We start from the raw sequence: 23,101 nt of genomic DNA on the forward strand, positions 1-23,101 counted from the left end.
ACTTTATTCCTCATTATATTTTTTAAGAGAATACATCAATTTGCTGTCCTATTTAGACTTTTTATTATTTGATTATCACCCCTTCCCCAATAGTAAGATCAGCTGTTCTGGTACCGAGTCTAAAGTAGACTAACGAAGGGGAGAAACATTTATACAGGAAACAAGACATCAAAGCGAGATGGCGGCCGATTCAGACTTCGTTCTCGACGCCGTCGTTGGTTTTCTAACCTCACCAATCTGGAGTACCCCCGTTCTTTGCTTCATGGAGCAGAAATGTTTAGGTACAAGATGCTTGCATTTCCCATTCACAACATAAGCTCACTTATCTAGGTTAGATACGATGTCCGAAGCTATCTATTACAGTAGGGTAGCGTCGTTTAACTAATTTGCTTTCTTCCTAATGCTGTATCATATCTCTGTTTTATTCCATAAATCGTAGTGTTCGATCCTGATGGGAAAAACTACGACGCCTACGTTGAACTCCACAAAAATTACAAAGAGATGGTAGGTGTTTTTAGAATACAAGCATGGCCATATTATGCTAATTGTTTATCATAATATTTAAGGTTAGAATTTGTCCAAAAGTATACTAGGAGCAGGTGATATTCAAGTTAAAATATCCCTTGCATGTACTACTTAATCGGGTCTAGTTATGATTAACGTGAGGTAATCACAACCATCTCTTCTGCCTCAGATAGCCATCTCAAATCTTGAGAAATTGAAAAAATAAGTAAGCTTACTATTACTTTAAACATGTATTTTTTCAGTATACTGCATTTGGAGTCGTGAGGATAAATTAGTTTGTTTTCATTGTTTACATTTTCTGTTTGTTTCTACAAAATAGAAAGAGTCGTATTTCATAATCATTTTTAATATTAAAAGAGTGGTTTTCTTATGGAATATCAGATAGATGACATTATTCCTGAAGGAATGATAATTTTGAATTTTCATATTGTATATTTTTTTCTGTAAAAGCCCAACTAACAAAATTCTCTTTTAGATCTTTAACCATATGAATTATTCAACATGAACAAAAAAACTTTTAGAATAATAAATAAATATATTGAATTAGGTTAGTCAGCCCACAAGTTTTAACAGTGAAATTTCATTCCTTTTCCCATTTTGTCAGAATCCAACCACTTCAGAAATGAAAAAAAAATGTGTTACAAGGGTAAAAGAAATTTGGTTGCATATATCACACTGGAGCTTTTTTTTTTTTTGCAATAATCCAATTTCCTTTGCCTAATCGACAGGCTTTTTGATTTTTTATAACAGGCCAAAAGCTTAAATCTTTTGAATAAACCTTGGGTGAAAAGCACAGCTAAATTCCAGAAAAAAAATGATTATAAAGAAAAAATATATTGTATTTAGCAGGAAGAAACTCAGTTACCTCCTCATCAGAAATCAAATGGTTGATCCAAAATCAAATACCCTAGAAAATATGTATTAAGTGGTCTTGTTAAAATAGGTCTTTAGAATTCACCAACTAGAGCTCTATCACAAATCCAACATTCTGATTGGCTGAGCTACTAATGGTCTAATAGTGAGAGACAGTATGTAGCAAAATGCCAAAACTAAGGACAACTTATAAACAGACATATTGGATAATGCTATCCCAGAAAGAAACAAAAAGGACAACAATACATGGAATAAGGGCTAAAAAAAAACTGAAAATGACAGCAATCAGGAAATGTGTTGCTGAACATTTTGGCATGATGATTGATGTCTCAGTGAACCCTCATCAGCTCCTGGTCAACACTTGAAGTATTTTCTTTTCCATAGGTTGATTCTCTACTCTCCAGCTTTGTCAAGGATGTTGGGATCACAGAAGAGCAGTTTGCAGTGGCGTGCAAATCAAGGGCAGACAATCCTACGTTTAACCAGATTCACAGGGTAATAATTTGTTTTTGTATCAGCTGCCTTTTCTGTCATAGTGCACACTATAAGGTAGTAGCACGAAACATTTTTTTCCTCATGAAATTTCAATTGTATTTATTTTCTCCTTTATTATATTTACATATTGTCGAAAGATTCTGCAAATTAAATATGTAGATGTAGAATAAGGAATTTCCTTTCCCTTTTGTTCAAAGTGGTCATCGGTGCAAACACCACACACTTGCCCATTAAATGGCAGAAAAAAAAGGTGATGGAAGGCCACCCACGAGCTGTGATGATGCCTATATAGCATTTCGATTCATTTTTAGGGGGTGCGTTTTGCTGTTTGTGGGGTGGGGAGGTGTTTTGCAAGAATTTGAAGGGGGCAGGGTCTGGTGTTAGAGGGTGAAGAAGATGGTTTTGAACCACACACATACTGCATTCATTGTCTATATATTTAAGAAAAAACATGCAAACTACCATTTCGTCCCTACAAGCCTGTTTTGTGGCTTGGATTACCCCTTCATCAGAAATCCCCTCATTTGTTCGCATGTTTTTTTTTAATATATTAAGATATATCCTGCTCTACACCTGTGTATTGAGCACTGCTCTATGAATGCCTACACTCACACGTTATATACATATGTAATGCATGAGTGAGATGTTCATAGAACAGTGCTCAATACACAGATTTAGAGCAGGATATATATTGGTATTTAAAAAAAAGCAACTTAGTTACTGTTCATCCCACTACAAGCCTGTTTTGTGGTTGCCCACTCATCATCTGATTATATATCCATGCTGAAGATAGGCAAACATCTCCTGTTTTTCAGAATATTTTTGAGCAGATCTGGGCCGCTGAGGATTATGAGATCTTCAAAAGGATAATGATACAGAAAAATATTGAGATTCAGCTTCAAGCACTGAGACTTCTAGAACACCAAGGTAAAATCGCAAAGGGAGAGGTTCCTAATGTAGCCCCGCCTCCCTCAGCCCCAGCGGCTATGGATGAAGATGCAATAATGAATGAGGTTCTAAGGAGGTCCAAAGAAGAGTATGAAGCTCAAGTAAAAGGGAAGCTGTCAGATAGTGCGCTTGGCCAAGCAGTTGAAGAATCAAAAAAGGGAAATGAGAGGTATTACATAGTGGCTGAATTCTATATTTTGTGTCTCAGTATTCATTAGCCTGAGTATCAGGCAATTTTATTTTTCAAAAGTCTGGTTTCTCGCCAGCACGATAGAAACATAGGAGGGCCTGATACTCAGGTTAAGTATTCATAGTTATTTTGTGTCTCAGTATTCATAGTAAAAATGCTGCCAGATGTACCTGACTCCAATTCCAACATGACTTGCCAAATTTTCATTTTTACATAAGATTTCTTCAGGGCACGCTAAAGAAGTTAAAGCGAGATAAAGTCGGCCCAGCCTACTTTCCTTACCTTTCTTACCATATGTCGAGTATTTCTTACCTATGTCGAGTACCTAGAGAACTGTATTACAGTTATATCACAATAGTAGACCATACAATTGTACAGTTTCAAGGATTCCTTTGCTGTTCCCCACACAGGGGTCTGGCCTCTCTGTGCATTCTGTTGCTCCTTTAATGTTCCTACCCTAATAAATTTAAAGCGCTGGAAGCCTTGTCCCTTATGCTGGAATAGTGTTTGTCCATCTCCTAATTTCTTTTTTGTTTGTACTCCACTAATTGCTCGTTTTCCCTTTAATAATTTTGATTGCAGCAAGTCGCTCACCGTTGCACTTGAGGAAGCAGAAAATGCTTTGGAAGTCAGGTTGAATGCATGCAATATAATTTATTAAAGCATGCTTCTACTTTATAACCCACCCTAATTCAAATGAGCTCATTTTCACTCAGAGAATATGAACAAAACATTTAGACCTTCCCACTATCTGTCCCAAAGGAGAACTTGTGTTCTCAAGCTTGTGCCCTGATCAGGGGTGAAGGGCATTCTTTGCATGCATACCCCCCCCCCCCCCCCTTCTACAAGCACACATCTTCCTGTAGTGAACATAAAAGGGAAACACAACCATTTTGCTAGCAATTAATCCCTTGTTATTTAGCTTATAAAATGATCTCTCTCCACCCTTAAGTACTTCATTACTTTTGTTCAAAGGTTACTTGCCATAGCTAAACGTGAGCAAGAAGAGATGGAACGAGCAGTGAAGGAGTCTATCAGAGTCGAGAAAGAGAAACGTAAAGCTGAGAAAGCAGCTGAAGCCGCAGCTGTTGGCAGCAGTCCTGCAGCTAAGACTCCATCATCAGCCTCTTCTCCCTCCAGTGCCACTGCTGCAACAACTGCAGGCAAGCCAGTAGCTGCAGCAGCAAAGGACCTTCCTGAAGTACGTAAGCCGGCTACCGCAAGCTCCCCAGCTCCATCCCAGCCAGCTGCTGCTACCCCCTCTGATGCAGCTGCTAGCTGGTTGAGCAGTGCTAAGGCAGAAGCTGCTTCAGAGTCAACAGGATCATCTGGTAGCCAGGTACTACACTGGGTTTAAAGAATGTCGATCAACCACTCCTTTATTATTGTTTATCATTGAAAATTCACCAGTTTATTCCAAAGAAAACTTTTAAAAAACCTACGAATGAAGTCTGATATGTTATTGACCATATTTGATTGAGAATTTCTTGGTTACTTGCTTGAATTAGCCGATTTTCATTTTATTTTTCGATTTTGCTATTTTGATATTTTTTTCTTTTCATTAAAATTGTCTTTTGACTACCTTTTTCTTTTTTTATTTTTGCGCGTCTTTCGCGAAAATTTTCTCAAGCGGAGATATATTGTGTATGCATAGGATTTAATTTCGCGAATACGAGGTTCAAGTGACTAAAACAGTATCAATATATTGAAACAAAACCAAAAAGCTGTCCCTTAGAGTTTGCTGAATTGCCATTGAAGTCCCTCTTACAGTGATGGGGAATTTCGCGCATTTTTCAAAATTAATGTACACGCAAAAATTAATCAGAATAAGGTACCCGATATCCCAAGAGAACTAAAAACTGGCGTGGAACTAGAGAATGCATGCTACTAAAGTGTGACAGGATTTGTACCCGGGGAGGGGTTCTTTATGGTAAAAGTGATAGGGATGATCTTCGGGAAACGAAAAATTCCCCTAAAAAGTACCTGCACGACCAATAATTTCTATCCTAAAAATTACCATTTCTAAGAGAAAAGCCTATTTTTCGGATTCCCCCTAAAAAATATCTGAGGCCCGATTTGACCCAAAAAATACGACAAGCATCCCTATCAGATCAGGTCAACATCGGAAGAACCCCCCCCCCCCCCCCCCTACCCCCGGGGGAATTTGTGCTTCTCCCACCCCTCACTCTCCGCCTGTTTCCACCCTGAAGTGCTTTTAGCCTCTTGCATTCGATCCTTATGTGGTTTCGTTTAGGGTGCCAAAATGTCGGATGAAGAACTAAAGCGTAGAACAGAGTATCTCAAGCAACAAAGAGACAAGCTACTTGCTCTCAAGCAACAAGAACGAAACAAGCATCTCGCCGTATATACCGAGCAAGACGCGAAGGGCCGAGCGCGCCCGACGTCTGCCCGAGCGGCACGTCGTGTGACCGACGGTGAGCGACCGGAATCGACTTCTTCCGACAGCTCCGATCAAGAGAAGAAGCTGGCCATGCGCCGTGCTCTAGCCGATGTACTGAAGCGCGAGGTCATCGAGAAGTAAATGGTGCACAGGAAATAATAGGAAATTTTATTCGAATTGTAATGTAAATTCCAACAAAGAATTGTGAGGCACTCTAAGTTTTTAACTTAAAAGTCAATCTGTGGTTTTGACTCAAAAGTCAGTCTGTGGTTTCAGCTAAGAAAAAAAAAATGCAGTAGATTTTTTCATGGGTCAACTTACGACTTACCCTGGGTACCCGAGGCTCCGCGGCGACAACGATTGCTCAAAACGTTTAATTCGCGAAGCTAGTTGCCTCTGGAACCCAGGGTACTTACAACAAATGTTCTAACCGTAAAAAGCCCTCTCACAAAAATCAGAATAAAACGAAAATATTTTTTTTTGTCATTACTCACCAGAAGTTCTTGCCGAATTTTCGTATGATTTAGTGCATGCAAATTGGCTCCGATCAATTGAATTTTGTGTTGTTGGCCACGACTCTTCACACTTGTAGATTTAACCAAATTAAAGGCTGAGAAAATAGAGACGGGTCCAGGATCACCTAGATGCGTCGCGTTAGTACTCGCAGTATTCCACAATTCTCTCCACTAGATAGAATCTAATATTATTTTGACATTTGATGAATGTATTTATTGCTGATGGAGTAATAAATAGACGAAAATTTGTCTCGTAGATACATTACGTTGTCATCTACACAATAGATATTTGTGTGGGATATATATTTTTCTTGTGTTTTTTTTTTTTCTCTCCTGTGCAGCCGTTGTTGTTGTCCGTCTCAAATCTTTGTTGAGCACTCTAACGAAGGCTAAGCAGAAAAATGGTATTTTTCAAGTTCTGTTAATGTGGGTAGAGTTTTGCTTCCCGCATCCCCCTCGTATTTTCACTACTCGCATTATTTTTCATGCCGTGGACTACCCGTAGTAAGGCACTATGGTAGTGCGGTGGGGTGTTGATCACCAGTATTATTTTTGATGCGGTGGATCGTATCCTTTTTTATGCTGTGGATTGCCCGTATTATTGTTAGTGCGGTGCATTGGCTTTTTATTTCAAGTGCGGTAAATTACCCGTATTATTCTAATATTGCCTGTATTATTTTAAGTGCGGTGAATTGCTCGTATTATTATAAGTGCGGTGGATCGCCCATTTCTTTCTAGTGCTGTGGATTGCCCGTATTATTTCAAGTGCGGTAAATTTTCGTATTATTCTAAGTTCTGTGGATCACCCGTTTCTTTCTAAGTGCTGTGGATTGCCCGTATTATTTCTAGTGCGGTAAATTGCCCGTATTATTCTATAAGTGCGGTGGATCGCTCGTTTCTTTCTAAGTGCGGTGGATTGCCCGTATTATTTCAAGGGCGGTAAATTGCCCGTATTATTCTAAGTGCGGTAGATCGCCCGTTTCTTTCTAGTGCTGAGGATTACCAGTATTTTATAACTACGGTTAATTGCCCGTGTTATTATAAGTGCGGTGGATTGCCCGCATCATTTAAGTGCGGTAACTTGCCCGTATTATTCTATAAGTGCGGTGGATCGCTCGCATTTTAACGATGACGTAAATGATAATTGACGATGTCTAAGAGGTTTGCGATTTGATTTTTAATCTTGCTGATATCGTTGCAGACCTTCTGCTGCATATATTACAATGTTCTCCATACAAATAAAAGCATATGAGGGTTTCACTAAAACTTCCACTTAGATTGGGGAATAGATCTCTAAGGATGTCGTACAAAAATGCCATGGGATAAAAATAAATTAGGTATAACTGCGAAAGAAAATGGGTGAAACGATGTGTCAAGGTCGCGTCTTTATGATGCATGTACAGCGATACTAAACAGTGTCTTAAGCTCCCCCTTTATAAATATCCACTTGGTCAAACACGTTATAATCATCTGGCGACCATTTTCTCCGTTGTGATTCGGCGCAATGCGACGTTACGGTGCCTTGACCGAGGCCCCTTTCTCGATGGTTGACCAGATTTTTATCTGTCCATACAGGCTTTGCCTGCCCGTGCACCCCCCTTGGAACACTGCTCGGCAGTAATGCCACTAGGGAAGTGTAGGGATTTCCAGAAGGGGTCCAGCTCGGTGGCGGGCAACACACAAGAGCTCATATCCGCAGACCTGCGCACTGCTAGGTGGAGTTTAGACGCGCACGTTTGGCTGGAGAAGAGCCGCTCTCATCGTCGTCATCTTCCTCGTCGTCATCAGGGTAGTCGACTAGACCCATGAGCGGCTAAACGAATAGAAATAACAAGTCATTTAGTGTAGTAGATTCCTGGTGGACTATACACCCATGATTGGATAGACAATAACGAATAGCAATAACAAATCATTTATTGTCTAGTTGATCCCTGGTCCACTAGACTCATAATTGGATAGACAATAACAAATAGAAATAACAATTCATTCAGCATGTAGTCTCCTTCCCATCTCAGGAAGATAAACATCTTTACTTTGAATGTTGGGAACTCTAGCGTGCAGAAATCTCAACACAAGAATTATCAAGTTGTATTTGTGGATAAAAAAAGTATTTAGATGGTGCAATCGGGCCCAAAATAATGATTACACGTACCGATTTCTTGTTGACAAGTGGCGCATCGTTGATCTTGCTAGTAACAAACGTTTTTCTGCTCTTGAAGTCCGGCTCATGTTCCTGTGCAGCTGGGAGGGGGTCGGGCTGCGGTACGATGGCTTCTTCACCGTTTTCTTCCTCCGTCTGGTCAAACCACATCTCCTCTTCCTCCTCCATGGAGCGTGCGTCGCGACGGAATCGGCTGTTCACATGGATGATGCCGTGATTAGGTCCTCGGCTGGAAAAGAGCCCAACAGGAGATGCTAGAACAGTGTATCCGCTACACAGGAGGATAAAATACTACGGGTCAAACACTCGACAGCCTTAGAGCTGTCGTACGACGTATCAATGCATAAATGTTATGTATACTATGGATGAGTGGTCAAAGAATCAGCGCGCACTACTCTCTTGTATATATGCAAGCGCCGTTTATGTGTCCTTTTAGAGAAGAAATAAGCTAATTTTCGGGGAGAAGATTGAGTTTTAGAATGAAATTATTAGCTTACTTCAGGATTCGTCACCAAATCCAAATAGCATGTTTAATTTTTTTTAAAAAATACTGACCAATATACTCCATTAACTCCCATTCACACAATCAAATGGCGACAACTCTCAACAGCTCTAATGTGGAATTTGAACATGTTTTAAGTGGATGATAGTCTGAGAGAGTCGATAAGAATAAGTGCACGGTCAAACTCAGGAGAATTGGAACTCTCAGCGACACTCGTCAACTCTCATCTCCATTTGCTTGAGGCTTAAGTTTGCAGACAAGCAGGATATTATTATGCTGTGGAGATATGCAAGCTCATAGCGTGTTCAATGCAGGGCACACCTCTATAAAGTGAGAACATAATTGACACTTGTCACTTACCCATCACTGAGCTTGGTCTGCTTGCGATCCTTCTCTTGCTCATACCGTAACACCAGTCCCTTGAATGTACTGACATAATCAACATCCTTGAAGAACTGCCGGTATTCCTCGCAAACATGCGAACTGAGAGACTTGATGTCCTCCTATGTGAAAAAGGAAGACAAATTCAATGCAAATGCATGCAAATAAATCAAGTTGATTGTTTCATCTTCATTTGCACGCATTTGCATTGAATACGGCTCATGGATAATACGATGTTTGAACTTAGCCTAAGGCTAGGCAAAAACAGGTTAGGCCAGGCAATAAAACAGGTTATGCCAGAAAAAAAAAACAGTTTAAACTAGGCAAAAACAGGTTAGGCCAGGCAATAAATAGGTTATGCCAGGCAAAAAAAAAACAGGTAACGCTAGGCAAAAATAGGTTAGGCCAGGAAAAAACGGGTTATGCCAGGGAAAAACAAACAAATAAGGCTAGGCAAGAACAGGTTTGGACATGCAATAAATATGCAACGCCAGAAAAAAAAAAGGTTAGGACATGCAATAAAATAGGCTATGCCATAAAAAAAACGGTTAGGTTAGGCAAAAACAGGTTAGGCCAGGCAATAAATAGGTTATGCCAGGCAAAAAAAAAAAATAAGGCTAGGCAAAAACAGGTTTGGACATGCAATAAATAGGTTATGCCAGGCAAAAAAACAGGTTACGCTAGGCAAAAACAGGTTAGGCCAGGCAAAAACAGGTTATGCCAGGAAAAGAAAACAAAAAAGGCTAGGCAAAAACAGGTTTGGACATGCAATAAATATGTTATGCCAGAAAAAAAAAAAACAGGCTAGGCAGAACCAGGTAAGGACATGCAATAACTAGGTTAGGACATGCAATAACTAGGTTAGGACATGCAATAACTAGGTTAGGACATGCAATAACTAGGTTAGGACATGCAATAACTAGGTTATGCCAGGCAAAAACAGGTTATGCCAGGCAAAAACATGTTAGCCCAGGCAAACACAGGTAAGGCCAGGATAAAATCGGTAAGACCAGACAAAAACAGGATAGACAAGGGAGAAACAGTAAATGCCTCTACACCTGGAGAGGTTAGTGTACTAACCCTGGACACAAACGAACAAAACACTTGAACCTCTTTTTAACATAAATCAAATGGTGACTGTCTGAGTATTGTTGTGTACTCACCACTCTGATAAACTCAAAGAGTTCAACGATGGCAGAGTTGAGCAGGTTGTATCTGTTGCCATTCTCCTTGAATGCGGTGATGATAGGCTCAACCAGCTTGCCTTTGATGATGTACCGGTTATAGAACTCATCCTTGAGGCCCACAATTTTACGACAGAAGCGAAGAGCATCTGCATGTAACAGACGATTAAAATAGTATTCCTTTAAAATAGTATTCCTTTAAAATAGTATTCCTTTAACATAGTATTCCTTTAAAATAGTATTGTTTTTTAAGTCTTTTGAAAACTAGCATGATATTGATAAACTTTTTTGACTTGCAGAGATGAGTTGTCGAGTACAGTACCGCTCTCGAACATGTGGACATATGTTCGCGAAATTGTTCGCGAAATTCGCGAACACCGTTCGCGAAATCCGCGAACAACGTTCGCGAACAGACCGGGACAAACCGTTTGACAAACGGGAACTCGTACCTCGTAACCGAAGACTTACAATACTGATACTCACTTAAAATACATACAGGAGTTCTGCAAGCTATTCAAATAACTTGTTCGTGTAAAAGTCAGCTGAGAGCTATGGTTATCGTTAAAATCAGAAACAACAAATTCAGTTATAGTCTGATATGCCTTCAGTTCAATTATTTGTAGACGATCAAGACAAGACACTTTCAAGTTTGAGAAATAAAGACGATAAAGATGGCGGATGAAAGCCAAAGCATGCGAAGGATTCGATCGTGGATTTACGAGGGCAGACACAGGCAAAAAAGTTAGTTAGTTTATTCTCAAAAGCTTGCCTCGAAGAGGGAAGGAATGTCGATCGCTTGATATGCTTCGAAGATTGTCGAATGTGACAACTGCTAGCGAATACTTTTGAACAAAGGGAAGCCATTTATTTAACAAATACTTGTATTACACACGGGATAATTAATTTGGGGAAGGAATGCCGATCGCTTGATAGTCTTCGATGGTTTTCGAATGTGTGAAAACTGCTAGCGAAGAATTTTGAAATTCTATTTGACAAATACTTTTAATAAACACGGGAGAAGGAATGCAAATCGCTTGATATCCTTCGAAGATTTTCGAATGTGTGAAAACTGCTAGCGAAGAATTTTGAAATTCTATTTGACAAATACATTTAATAGACACGGGAGAAGGAATGCCGATCGCTTGATATCCTTCGAAGATTTTCGAATGTGTGAAAACTGCTAGCGAAGAATTTTGAAATTCTATTTGACAAATACTGTACATCTTATTTTTACTTATAATAGGCAAAAGGTAGTTATTAGGTGCCTGATTCAGAAGGCAGTTAGTGAGACCTTTTGCAAGTGAGGTTGAACTAAAGAATGCATATTTTGTTACCCACAGTGGTTCATGGGTAACGTAAAAATGGCTGAACCCTGGTCTCTGAAGGCCATGTGAATGTCTACAGGCATATAAATAAGAATGCTTCAGCTTTGCAAACCTACTGTATGGATGATTTCTATTTATGCCAGGGGCTCATAAGTAGGGGCAATCATCTGTGTTATATAAGTGTCACAATGTTTCCGAGGATCAGGCTATTTTTAGACAAGCACACAAGAACGGGCCAATCAGTTACGTCGACGTTGGTCGCGCGCGAGTGACCTTAGGCTGCACGCGCAAATTGCAGTGAGGAAGAATATTTTTTATCCATCATCCATAGGTTTTGTTTGTCCACCACAAAAACTGCAAGCTAGAATTTAAAGTCATAGGTAGGGTTGGATTCATATAAAAGAAGAGAGCAACAAAAGTTAAAGTACAGAAAAGAGAACATAGCTTTTTGTCTGAGACTGCGCGTGCAGTTGAGCTTAGCCAAAACATCAACACAAAGGTTGAATCTGATTGGCTCATCCGCGCGTCTAATAATAGCATGATCCTAGGAAATGCCGTGACACCTTTATAATAGCAGAATGTGGGGAAGTTGATTGCCCCTGTTTATGCTTATTTTCATATTTATGTGATAGTGATGAGAGCACTGCAGGTTAAGACACATATGGTAGGTGTATAAAAGGTATAAAGGTACAAGCATGATTAAATGACAATGGCAGAAAGCATTTAAATTACTATCTTCAATAGACAGAGAATCTGTTCTGTGTGGTGCAATTCACAACAACGTGAAAACAGCGATTCCCGTCATCTGTCAGAATGTGGGTTTGCACTTATCTGCCAGAACTGGGTTTGTGTTTTAATAATGTCTCCCTTTGTTTTTGTGTGTTTCAAATACAAGTTTTTGAGTGGAAGGGAACTTACTGAGGACTAAAAACTTGTGTTTGGATCTCATGGTGGCCAGGGCACGCCTCAGCAGGTCTCGGTTGATCACATAGTTCTTGATGTGATAGGTGTGATGCTCTATGCAGAATGTTAGCAGCTCAATGATGTGACCAAGAGTGACAGACGTCACATAATCATCTGAAATACACAGGCACAAAAACATTACTGGTGTGTATGTCACCCCTCCCTAATCCTGAAATGGTCCAGTTTCGAACATTAATGTGCCTGGACTGGAATCATAAATACAGCCCGAGCAAACCACTCACAAATACAGCACCAGCGAGCTCATGAAGAAGCCACAAGTTTTTTGCATTGCTTCAAGGGATTCTTGCTAGTATGTGTATGAAATTTGTCCCAAACAAAGACTCTCATCCAGTATTAATGTGCCCTTAGTCAGTCTGTCCAGTGTAGTAGAATTCAAAACATGACTATGGCTAACTTGTTTTCCACCCCTCCGACTAGCTGTCTGTCTGTGTTTGTTTGACAGTGTCCACTACATGCCTAAATGTCTGGCAGTGTATCTGTGCCACTCCCCTGCTACTGACCTTTGTAAACCTTGTCTGCTGTGGCAGCAAACAGTGGAGCTGTCAACACATGCATCGAGTGCTTGTAGAAAAAACTCAAGAATTCTGACTTCTCCATTTTCTGCAAACATATATCGAAAATATCAATCTTCCACTCAATAGAGCACAATGCAACTATAGCCTTGATCAAATAGTTATAAGAGTTCCACTCATTGTAGCTTTTTAGATCAGACAATCTTTGAGAGCAGATAAGAGCAGTCAACGAATCAGCGTGCACTATTCTTGTGTACATAAGTGTGCACTGCTCATGTGCCCTTTCAAAGAAAGAAAGGCTAATTTTCGGGCCAAATTTCAAGGCCAAACAATTTATTTTGCAGGAAAGAACTTAATTGGACTTCACAAAATTGTCTGTCCGATGCTATGCAACTGGGTGATAGTACAAACCCCTTACCCTAAGCTAATCCTTAGTGAGTATCCACTTCCAATTATAGTCATCCATAATACTTTTTATCTCTATTATTCTGCCCCCTTTGATTAATATGCCCAATTGATTAAGATTCCTTGAAAGAGAAGAGGAATTTTTATAGTGATGTATGCAAGAGTGATGGGTCTTGGAAAGGTTGCTATACTAGTGTTACAGTGAACTAGAAGAAACAACAAAGAAACAACATATTCTGATGGGCAGCAATGGGTTTTGGGAAAAGCCAGCTGTGCTCCCTTGCCAGTGCTTCAGCCCTTTTCTATATGCACCACTCACATTAGGTCCAAGGGCCATGTTCTCTGGGTCCAGCAGAGATTTGATAAGGCTTGCAAGCTGGTAGGCATCACCTATGTAATGAGAAAGAGTCTTAGAACTTACATCTGTCAACAGGAAACCAGGGAATCCCCTTAAACCTGTTAGCAAAGCATACCTGAGTCCCCATCACTGATCATGTAATCTATTAGTTGGTTGACCAGCATCTCCTGGCAAAGATAACAAGTGTGTTAGAATCATGGGGCTTCTTGATGACAAGTGTGTAAGAATCATGGGGCTTCTTGATGACAAGTGTGTAAGAATCATGGGGCTTCTTGATGACAAGTGTGTAAGAATCATGGGGCTTCTTGATGACAAGTGTGTAAGAATCATGGGGCTTCTTAATAACAAGTGTGTAAGAATCATGGGGCTTCTTGATGACAAGTGTGTAAGAATCATGGGGCTTCTTGATGACAAGTGTGTAAGAATCATGGGGCATCTTGATAACAAGTGTGTAAGAATCATGGGGCTTCTTGATAACAAGTGTGTAAGAATCATGGGGCTTCTTGATGACAAGTGTGTAAGAATCATGGGGCTTCTTGAACAAGTGTGTAAGAATCATGGGGCTTCTTGCAAACAAGTGTGTAAGAATCATGGGGCTTCTTGCAAACAAGTGTGTAAGAATCATGGGGCTTCTTAATAACAAGTGTGTAAGAATCATGGGGCTTCTTGATGACAAGTGTGTAAGAATCATGGGGCTTCTTGATGACAAGTGTGTAAGAATCATGGGGCATCTTGATAACAAGTGTGTAAGAATCATGGGGCTTCTTGATAACAAGTGTGTAAGAATCATGGGGCTTCTTGATGACAAGTGTGTAAGAATCATGGGGCTTCTTGAACAAGTGTGTAAGAATCATGGGGCTTCTTGATGACAAGTGTGTAAGAATCATGGGGCTTCTTGATGACAAGTGTGCAAGAATCATGGGGCTTCTTGCAAACAAGTGTGTAAGAATCATGGGGCTTCTTGCAAACAAGTGTGTAAGAATCATGGGGCTTCTTGCAAACAAGTGTGTAAGAATCATGGGGCTTCTTAATAACAAGTGTGTAAGAATCATGGGGCTTCTTGATGACAAGTGTGTAAGAATCATGGGGCTTCTTGATGACAAGTGTGTAAGAATCATGGGGCATCTTGATAACAAGTGTGTAAGAATCATGGGGCTTCTTGATAACAAGTGTGTAAGAATCATGGGGCTTCTTGATGACAAGTGTGTAAGAATCATGGGGCTTCTTGAACAAGTGTGTAAGAATCATGGGGCTTCTTGCAAACAAGTGTGTAAGAATCATGGGGCTTCTTGCAAACAAGTGTGTAAGAATCATGGGGCTTCTTAATAACAAGTGTGTAAGAATCATGGGGCTTCTTGATGACAAGTGTGTAAGAATCATGGGGCTTCTTGATGACAAGTGTGTAAGAATCATGGGGCATCTTGATAACAAGTGTGTAAGAATCATGGGGCTTCTTGATGACAAGTGTGTAAGAATCATGGGGCTTCTTGATGACAAGTGTGTAAGAATCATGGGGCTTCTTGATGACAAGTGTGTAAGAATCATGGGGCTTCTTGATGACAAGTGTGTAAGAATCATGGGGCTTCTTGAACAAGTGTGTAAGAATCATGGGGCTTCTTGCAAACAAGTGTGTAAGAATCATGGGGCTTCTTGCAAACAAGTGTGTAAGAATCATGGGGCTTCTTAATAACAAGTGTGTAAGAATCATGGGGCTTCTTGATGACAAGTGTGTAAGAATCATGGGGCTTCTTGATGACAAGTGTGTAAGAATCATGGGGCTTCTTGATGACAAGTGTGTAAGAATCATGGGGCATCTTGATAACAAGTGTGTAAGAATCATGGGGCTTCTTGATGACAAGTGTGTAAGAATCATGGGGCTTCTTGAACAAGTGTGTAAGAATCATGGGGCTTCTTGCAAACAAGTGTGTAAGAATCATGGGGCTTCTTGATAACAAGTGTGTAAGAATCATGGGGCTTCTTGATAACAAGTGTGTAAGAATCATGGGGCTTCTTGCAAACAAGTGTGTAAGAATCATGGGGCTTCTTGATAACAAGTGTGTAAGAATCATGGGGCTTCTTGATAACAAGTGTGTAAGAATCATGGGGCTTCTTGCAAACAAGTGTGTAAGAATCATGGGGCTTCTTGATAACAAGTGTGTAAGAATCATGGGGCTTCTTAATAACAAGTGTGTAAGAATCATGGGGCTTCTTGAACAAGTGTGTAAGAATCATGGGGCTTCTTGATGACAAGTGTGTAAGAATCATGGGGCTTCTTGATGACAAGTGTGTAAGAATCATGGGGCATCTTGATAACAAGTGTGTAAGAATCATGGGGCTTCTTGATGACAAGTGTGTAAGAATCATGGGGCTTCTTGATGACAAGTGTGTAAGAATCATGGGGCTTCTTGATGACAAGTGTGTAAGAATCATGGGGCTTCTTGAACAAGTGTGTAAGAATCATGGGGCTTCTTGATGACAAGTGTGTAAGAATCATGGGGCATCTTGATAACAAGTGTGTAAGAATCATGGGGCTTCTTGATGACAAGTGTGTAAGAATCATGGGGCTTCTTGATGACAAGTGTGTAAGAATCATGGGGCTTCTTGATGACAAGTGTGTAAGAATCATGGGGCTTCTTGAACAAGTGTGTAAGAATCATGGGGCTTCTTGCAAACAAGTGTGTAAGAATCATGGGGCTTCTTGATAACAAGTGTGTAAGAATCATGGGGCTTCTTGATAACAAGTGTGTAAGAATCATGGGGCTTCTTGCAAACAAGTGTGTAAGAATCATGGGGCTTCTTGATAACAAGTGTGTAAGAATCATGGGGCTTCTTGATAACAAGTGTGTAAGAATCATGGGGCTTCTTGCAAACAAGTGTGTAAGAATCATGGGGCTTCTTGATAACAAGTGTGTAAGAATCATGGGGCTTCTTAATAACAAGTGTGTAAGAATCATGGGGCTTCTTGAACAAGTGTGTAAGAATCATGGGGCTTCTTGATGACAAGTGTGTAAGAATCATGGGGCTTCTTGATGACAAGTGTGTAAGAATCATGGGGCATCTTGATAACAAGTGTGTAAGAATCATGGGGCTTCTTGATGACAAGTGTGTAAGAATCATGGGGCTTCTTGCAAACAAGTGTGTAAGAATCATGGGGCTTCTTGATAACAAGTGTGTAAGAATCATGGGGCTTCTTGATAACAAGTGTGTAAGAATCATGGGGCTTCTTGCAAACAAGTGTGTAAGAATCATGGGGCTTCTTGATAACAAGTGTGTAAGAATCATGGGGCTTCTTAATAACAAGTGTGTAAGAATCATGGGGCTTCTTGAACAAGTGTGTAAGAATCATGGGGCTTCTTGATGACAAGTGTGTAAGAATCATGGGGCTTCTTGATGACAAGTGTGTAAGAATCATGGGGCATCTTGATAACAAGTGTGTAAGAATCATGGGGCTTCTTGATGACAAGTGTGTAAGAATCATGGGGCTTCTTGATGACAAGTGTGTAAGAATCATGGGGCTTCTTGATGACAAGTGTGTAAGAATCATGGGGCTTCTTGATGACAAGTGTGTAAGAATCATGGGGCTTCTTGAACAAGTGTGTAAGAATCATGGGGCTTCTTGCAAACAAGTGTGTAAGAATCATGGGGCTTCTTGCAAACAAGTGTGTAAGAATCATGGGGCTTCTTAATAACAAGTGTGTAAGAATCATGGGGCTTCTTGATGACAAGTGTGTAAGAATCATGGGGCTTCTTGATGACAAGTGTGTAAGAATCATGGGGCTTCTTGATGACAAGTGTGTAAGAATCATGGGGCATCTTGATAACAAGTGTGTAAGAATCATGGGGCTTCTTGATGACAAGTGTGTAAGAATCATGGGGCTTCTTGAACAAGTGTGTAAGAATCATGGGGCTTCTTGCAAACAAGTGTGTAAGAATCATGGGGCTTCTTGATAACAAGTGTGTAAGAATCATGGGGCTTCTTGATAACAAGTGTGTAAGAATCATGGGGCTTCTTGCAAACAAGTGTGTAAGAATCATGGGGCTTCTTGATAACAAGTGTGTAAGAATCATGGGGCTTCTTGATAACAAGTGTGTAAGAATCATGGGGCTTCTTAATAACAAGTGTGTAAGAATCATGGGGCTTCTTGAACAAGTGTGTAAGAATCATGGGGCTTCTTGAACAAGTGTGTAAGAATCATGGGGCTTCTTGATGACAAGTGTGTAAGAATCATGGGGCTTCTTGATAACAAGCATGTAAGAATCATGGGGCTTTTGAACAAGTGTGTAAGAATCATGGGGATTCTTGAACAAGTGTGTAAGAATCATGGGGCTTCTTAATAACAAGTGTGTAAGAATCATGAGGCTTCTTAATATCAAGTGTGTAAGAATCATGGGGCTTTTGAACAAGTGTGTAAGAATCATGGGGCTTTTGAACAAGTGTGTAAGAATCATGGGGCTTCTTAATAACATGTGTGTAAGAATCATGGGGCTTCTTAATAACAAGTGTGTAAGAATCATGGGGCTTCTTGATAACAAGCATGTAAGAATCATGGGGCTTTTGAACAAGTGTGTAAGAATCATGGGGATTCTTGAACAAGTGTGTAAGAATCATGGGGCTTCTTAATAACAAGTGTGTAAGAATCATGGGGCTTCTTAATAACAAGTGTGTAAGAATCATGGGGCTTCTTAATATCAAGTGTGTAAGAATCATGGGGCTTCTTGCGAACAAGTGAGTAAGAATAATTGGGCTTCTTAGAATGATCCTGTGTCAAAGTTCTCTAAATAGAGTAAGAAAACTTGAGTATAAATGGTACTAAAAGGGCTGTGGCCTAGCCTGGTCTAAGTAACATGATCACCCATCATGGAATGATTGATTCTTATAGCAGGAGCTGAAAGTATGATCCACTGCCACATACCATGACTGATTTTAAAAGCAGGGACTTTGGGGTACTTACATCTTCTTGTGTTTTGCCGTCTTTCATGATAAAGTCCCTGACAAGGTAAGGACTTATGTCTACCAGCTGAGAGATCATCTCAACTGCTGCCTGCTTGATGCTTTTGTTGTCATAAGCCTGGGGAAAATCAAAGGGTTTAACATCTGAAAGAAGAAAGGGGGGGGGGGGGGGGGGGACAAGAGCTTTCACATCAAAGAGAGAAAGAAGGAGGGCAAAAACAAAAAGCTTTAGAAACCCAGGAGAGTGAAAGATCTTCCACCCAGTACAAAAAAGGGCAAAAACAAGAGCCTTACCAGTAACATTTCCAAGGCAGGTAGTAAACCGTGGAAAGACACTGTCTGGAAAATTTAAACCAAATTTCATGCTTTTAACACAATAAAACAAGCAAATACAAGTCCTGTAACTAAAATAAAATAAAAATCATAAATTTACTTGACAACTAAAAAAAAAAATGCAAACAAACATAAATAAACCTTCTCCACACTAAACAGGTGGATTCAGGGGGTTGGAAGAAGCTGCTTCCCATGACATTAGATACTCCCATTCGCTCCCCACTTTTTAAATGCCAATGTAAGACATGATGTAAAGAAACTTGTGCATTTCCTTCTAGCACTTCTATAAATACGATGGTACAGTGGGGCATACCTTGAAAAATTCGTCTTTGTGATGTACTTGTAACTGAGAAGCAAAATGCACCAGTTCCTTGAGAAAGGCAACCTGAGAAGTGAGGAAAATACAGTATGACAAACTGGAATGCAAAAGCGGCAATAGAAAAATGTGTAAGCAACTGCAATAGCGACAATGATATCTTTGTGCTCTGTTTATACAGTAATAATACTGTACACAGCTTCACTAGTTGTTTATGTTGTACAAAATAGACTCAATGAGTGAGGACATGGGATTTTATGCAGATGCAGTTGTAAATCGTGTTGCAGGGTGTTTTCACTAGATCGTTATGTACACAAAGCTTACCAGCTTCATTCGTCTCTCTTCTGATGTCTCATCATCATTTAGCTCCATGAATAAATCTCTCAGAAACTTATCATCTTCCTAAAATCAAAGTGACAAAACACAAAGAAACAAACCATTTAATACACAAAGGGAAACGTTGACTTGAACTTAGAGTAATAACACTTCCAGACAATGGAAGTGACATTAATTCCCCAGGGTTTTTTTTAGAGTTTGAGTTACTTTGACAACTTAGTGAGCTTTTTCTGGTTTTCAACCTCAACTGCTCAAAAATTAACACCTTTTAAATTTGATTTTTACAAAATCAGGTATTTGTAAAAAAGATATGGGTAAACACTTGAAATACAAAAAAGACATCTAACATGTTTGTATGATGTTCAATAATTTACATTGAAAAACCCAAAACATAAATTTCTAGAAAAAAATTTACAATTTTTAAAATTTTAATTTTAGCATTTTAAAATGGCATTGACCTTGACTATACACATGAAAATTTTAACTGAAGACAGGTCATAACGGGTTATGTCATTTTAGGTTTTCTTATAGGTTAGTCAAAACGAAGATTCCCAAATGCAGCTGTCATACCGTAAACACAAGCAAGCGTATAAGAACCTAGAATTTTAAAGATCAGGCTGAATGGATTCTCATAAATTGGGGTGACTTTTGACAAATCAAGCTGTTAATGTTCTTAATTGGTTATTTATTTTACATACACACAGAACAATAGCTGTCACATGTCAGAGTATTCCCTGATGAAAATCCACAATAAACACCACATATTTGCTCCATGCAGTGCATCAAGTATTGATGAAAGATCTATATTTTTCTTGTTATCAACAGTAAGTTATGCTGTCTTCAAATTTTATATTTCATGGGTTTCACATAAGCTTCAATCCAGTATTTTGACAAAAACGATTTGAGTGATATTTCAAATAAGAACCTATTCGTCCCCACCAGGCTGATAAGGTTCTTAAAAAAGGGGGCTTAAAATGATAACTTTCAGCCTGTAGGTTTTTAATCTCTAGGTTATTATTCACGGATTTTTACTGTTTTCCGGAAAAAAATAGCAATTGGTAATAGAACACCTGATAAACTGAGTCACCATAGAAACAATGGCTTGAATCTAATAAAATTACTCAAAATCCAACACCATCGTCTCCGGCCCCCAGCCTCTTCAACTTACCTAAACATAATGCTGGTAGGATAAAAATGAAGTGTTTGTTTTATTTATCTCATGCATGCATGAATTGTCTATGTTTCTAGCGTGAGTTGTTCATGTTGCGAAAGATATGGCTGGTGAATTTTAATTGAGTTTTAATGCTGTCTGACACATTTACTCAATGTACTTGGCCGTGTTTTCACCAAACCATTAAGATTTTTACAGCTAACATGGACTGAAACAGAATCCACGAGTATTTGTTACATAGCAAAACAGAAATTACCTGCAAATGTGTCACGATTTCAATCTTGTTAAAAAATATGTAGGAGTGTAGAGAAGCGAGCATGTTTTCTTCGAAGACTGTAGGAGGAGGTAAAATAACATCGTATATATACTGCACACGGAATGTCTGGTGTATTTTCGCAACAAGTTCGGCGTTTGTAATGGGTAAAACCTCGGTGAAGTGCGCTGTTTCCCTCAGAAATCGTCTATGTCGCCTTGGTTCTGGGTGATTGGGGTCGTACTCTAGACACCCGATAACGTCAAATAACATGTCATCCGCAAGCATAATTTCCAGTAGAGATGGCTTATTCATAAAAAATAATGACTTAAAGATATCATAGAGATGATGTAGACCGTCGATATTTTCCAAATCCTCGCACATGTGAAAAAGATCAAGGAGCTTTTTGATATAGTTGTCTTGCTCTATCGCTAGTGCGATTTTCTCGCGTATTGCCGGCGGAGGAACACCGCTTAAAAACTCCGAGATTTCTTCCAGCTTGCTTAGCTCACAAGGAGGAAGTTCTATTGGTCCTGATGTATCTAAAACCTCTTCAAATCTATCTTCTGATTCATCATCGTCCAGTATTTCTTGTGTGATTGTACAAGAGGGATCTCTTCCTTGGACCTAAGAAGTTGAAAACACTCCATGTCAACAAGGTTTAGAGTCGCCTTAGTGAAAACAAATCAACTCCCAGTCAATGATCGCTAACAACAAAAAACAAAGTGAATGAGGGTAAACTATGGGTAAGTTGATTAACAGACTTATAAAGAATCAACAACCGCCTTTTAAACTAGTGCAGAGAAATCGTTGATTGATTAAACGGAGCAAACGACGGAGTTTTTACCTGGCAGACTTTCTCCCATATTTCATCACATCCAGCTTTTTCTTGAAAGCTTAGCGCTAGATCGCAGTTTTCTCCTTCGGACCAAACTATTAAAGTTTCCTGTGCACCATCAAAGATAGAGGATTAGCAAAAGATTAGCGAAAAACAACGGTAAAAACCGAGAAAACTGACGCACTTTACCTGCTGCTTTTGATAGGCTGTGTGCGATTGAATTTTTGACTCGAGCAAAATCGAACCTGGAAAAAAGCGTAATACATACATTTAACAACTCTATTAGTGGTCCCAACGTTAGACCGAAAGCTAGAATATATAATCAGCTCATTGATTTTGTTTTTAAATCATTAACTGACCGTCTTCTTCGGATCGAACCATGATGGACATCCCTTGTAAACGCTCAACATATGAGGACGACACGTGCCCCGTTCCTCGGTCATCCCATTGTCGGTCTTCATTTAGCGTATATACTTTGACACGGCGTCTAGTATTTGCCATGATCTTTAATAAGATGTAGAGTGGAAAAACTTGGGGACTTTGCCTCGTTGGACATGAGAAAAAGCCGTCAAACGTTGTTATATTTGTAATAGTCCGCCATATTGAATACGCTGCCTTCTGTACAGTGCCATTCAAAACATTAGGGGGCGCCCTTTGAATATTCCAGGGGCTACCCTTCACAAAAGCGCGAGTTTCAATTTTGTTATACAGTGGGAGGGGAGGGAAGGACTGCAGATAAGCGAAAAGGCGTCGAAAGAACGTCGTGTAACGAAATGATTTTATTGTGAATAATTTTTCCTGTAGGAAAACCTCGACCTCCCCCGCGAATTCATAGGTGATGGCTCAAACCTCTGGCTATCTCGGACCGTCAATTTCCGAAGTGGGAGTGATTTCCTTTACCCTTCAAATTTTCCTCTAAATATTTTTACCGCGTTAATTCCCCCTCAGTACCAGGGGCGTAGCCAGGGGGGTGGCCAAGGGGGCCCGGGCCACCCCTTCTAGCAGCCAAAAATAAAGTGAATGTATATGAGACATTATCTAAAACACAGGAGAAAATGCCTTGAAAGGGCCTTATGACCCCCCCCCCCCCCCCCCCCTCCTGTTAAAAATCCTGGCTACGCCGCTGAGTATTGGTATCTCTAAG

General features: G+C 39.8%; 2 protein-coding genes across 4 annotated transcripts; one reads left to right on the forward strand and one right to left on the reverse strand.

Moving 5' to 3' along the window:
- Positions 1–112: 112 nt before the first annotated feature.
- Positions 113–6,196, forward strand: LOC5508240 (cilia- and flagella-associated protein 36). 2 transcript variants are annotated; one of them, XM_032377040.2, is made up of 7 exons: positions 113–281; positions 440–504; positions 1,783–1,893; positions 2,709–3,010; positions 3,614–3,664; positions 4,007–4,370; positions 5,286–6,196. In XM_032377040.2, exons 1-7 carry the CDS (start codon positions 179–181, stop codon positions 5,571–5,573), a joined length of 1,284 nt encoding a protein of 427 aa, XP_032232931.1. In that variant the 5' UTR covers positions 113–178; the 3' UTR covers positions 5,574–6,196. The 2 variants fall into 2 exon arrangements, with proteins under 2 accessions (XP_032232931.1, XP_001628810.1); XM_001628760.3 differs by lacking the exon at positions 3,614–3,664 and having other exon boundaries at positions 114–281.
- A 913-nt stretch (positions 6,197–7,109) lies between these two features.
- LOC5508241 (serine/threonine-protein phosphatase 4 regulatory subunit 3A) lies at positions 7,110–22,601 on the reverse strand. 2 transcript variants are annotated; one of them, XM_032377039.2, is made up of 16 exons: positions 22,317–22,601; positions 22,147–22,202; positions 21,967–22,065; positions 21,123–21,746; positions 19,684–19,761; positions 19,357–19,428; positions 19,005–19,049; positions 18,712–18,828; positions 13,875–13,926; positions 13,721–13,791; positions 12,985–13,084; positions 12,419–12,577; positions 10,155–10,324; positions 8,971–9,113; positions 8,100–8,337; positions 7,110–7,760 (listed from the first exon to the last, which is right to left on the reverse strand). In XM_032377039.2, exons 1-16 carry the CDS (start codon positions 22,456–22,458, stop codon positions 7,659–7,661), a joined length of 2,268 nt encoding a protein of 755 aa, XP_032232930.2. In that variant the 5' UTR covers positions 22,459–22,601; the 3' UTR covers positions 7,110–7,658. The 2 variants fall into 2 exon arrangements, with proteins under 2 accessions (XP_032232930.2, XP_001628838.2); XM_001628788.3 differs by having other exon boundaries at positions 8,100–8,379.
- Between the last annotated feature and the right edge of the window lie 500 nt (positions 22,602–23,101).

The sequence above is a fragment of the Nematostella vectensis genome, chromosome 7, assembly GCF_932526225.1.
Source record: "Nematostella vectensis chromosome 7, jaNemVect1.1, whole genome shotgun sequence".
In the NCBI taxonomy this organism is placed as follows: domain Eukaryota; kingdom Metazoa; phylum Cnidaria; class Anthozoa; order Actiniaria; family Edwardsiidae; genus Nematostella; species Nematostella vectensis.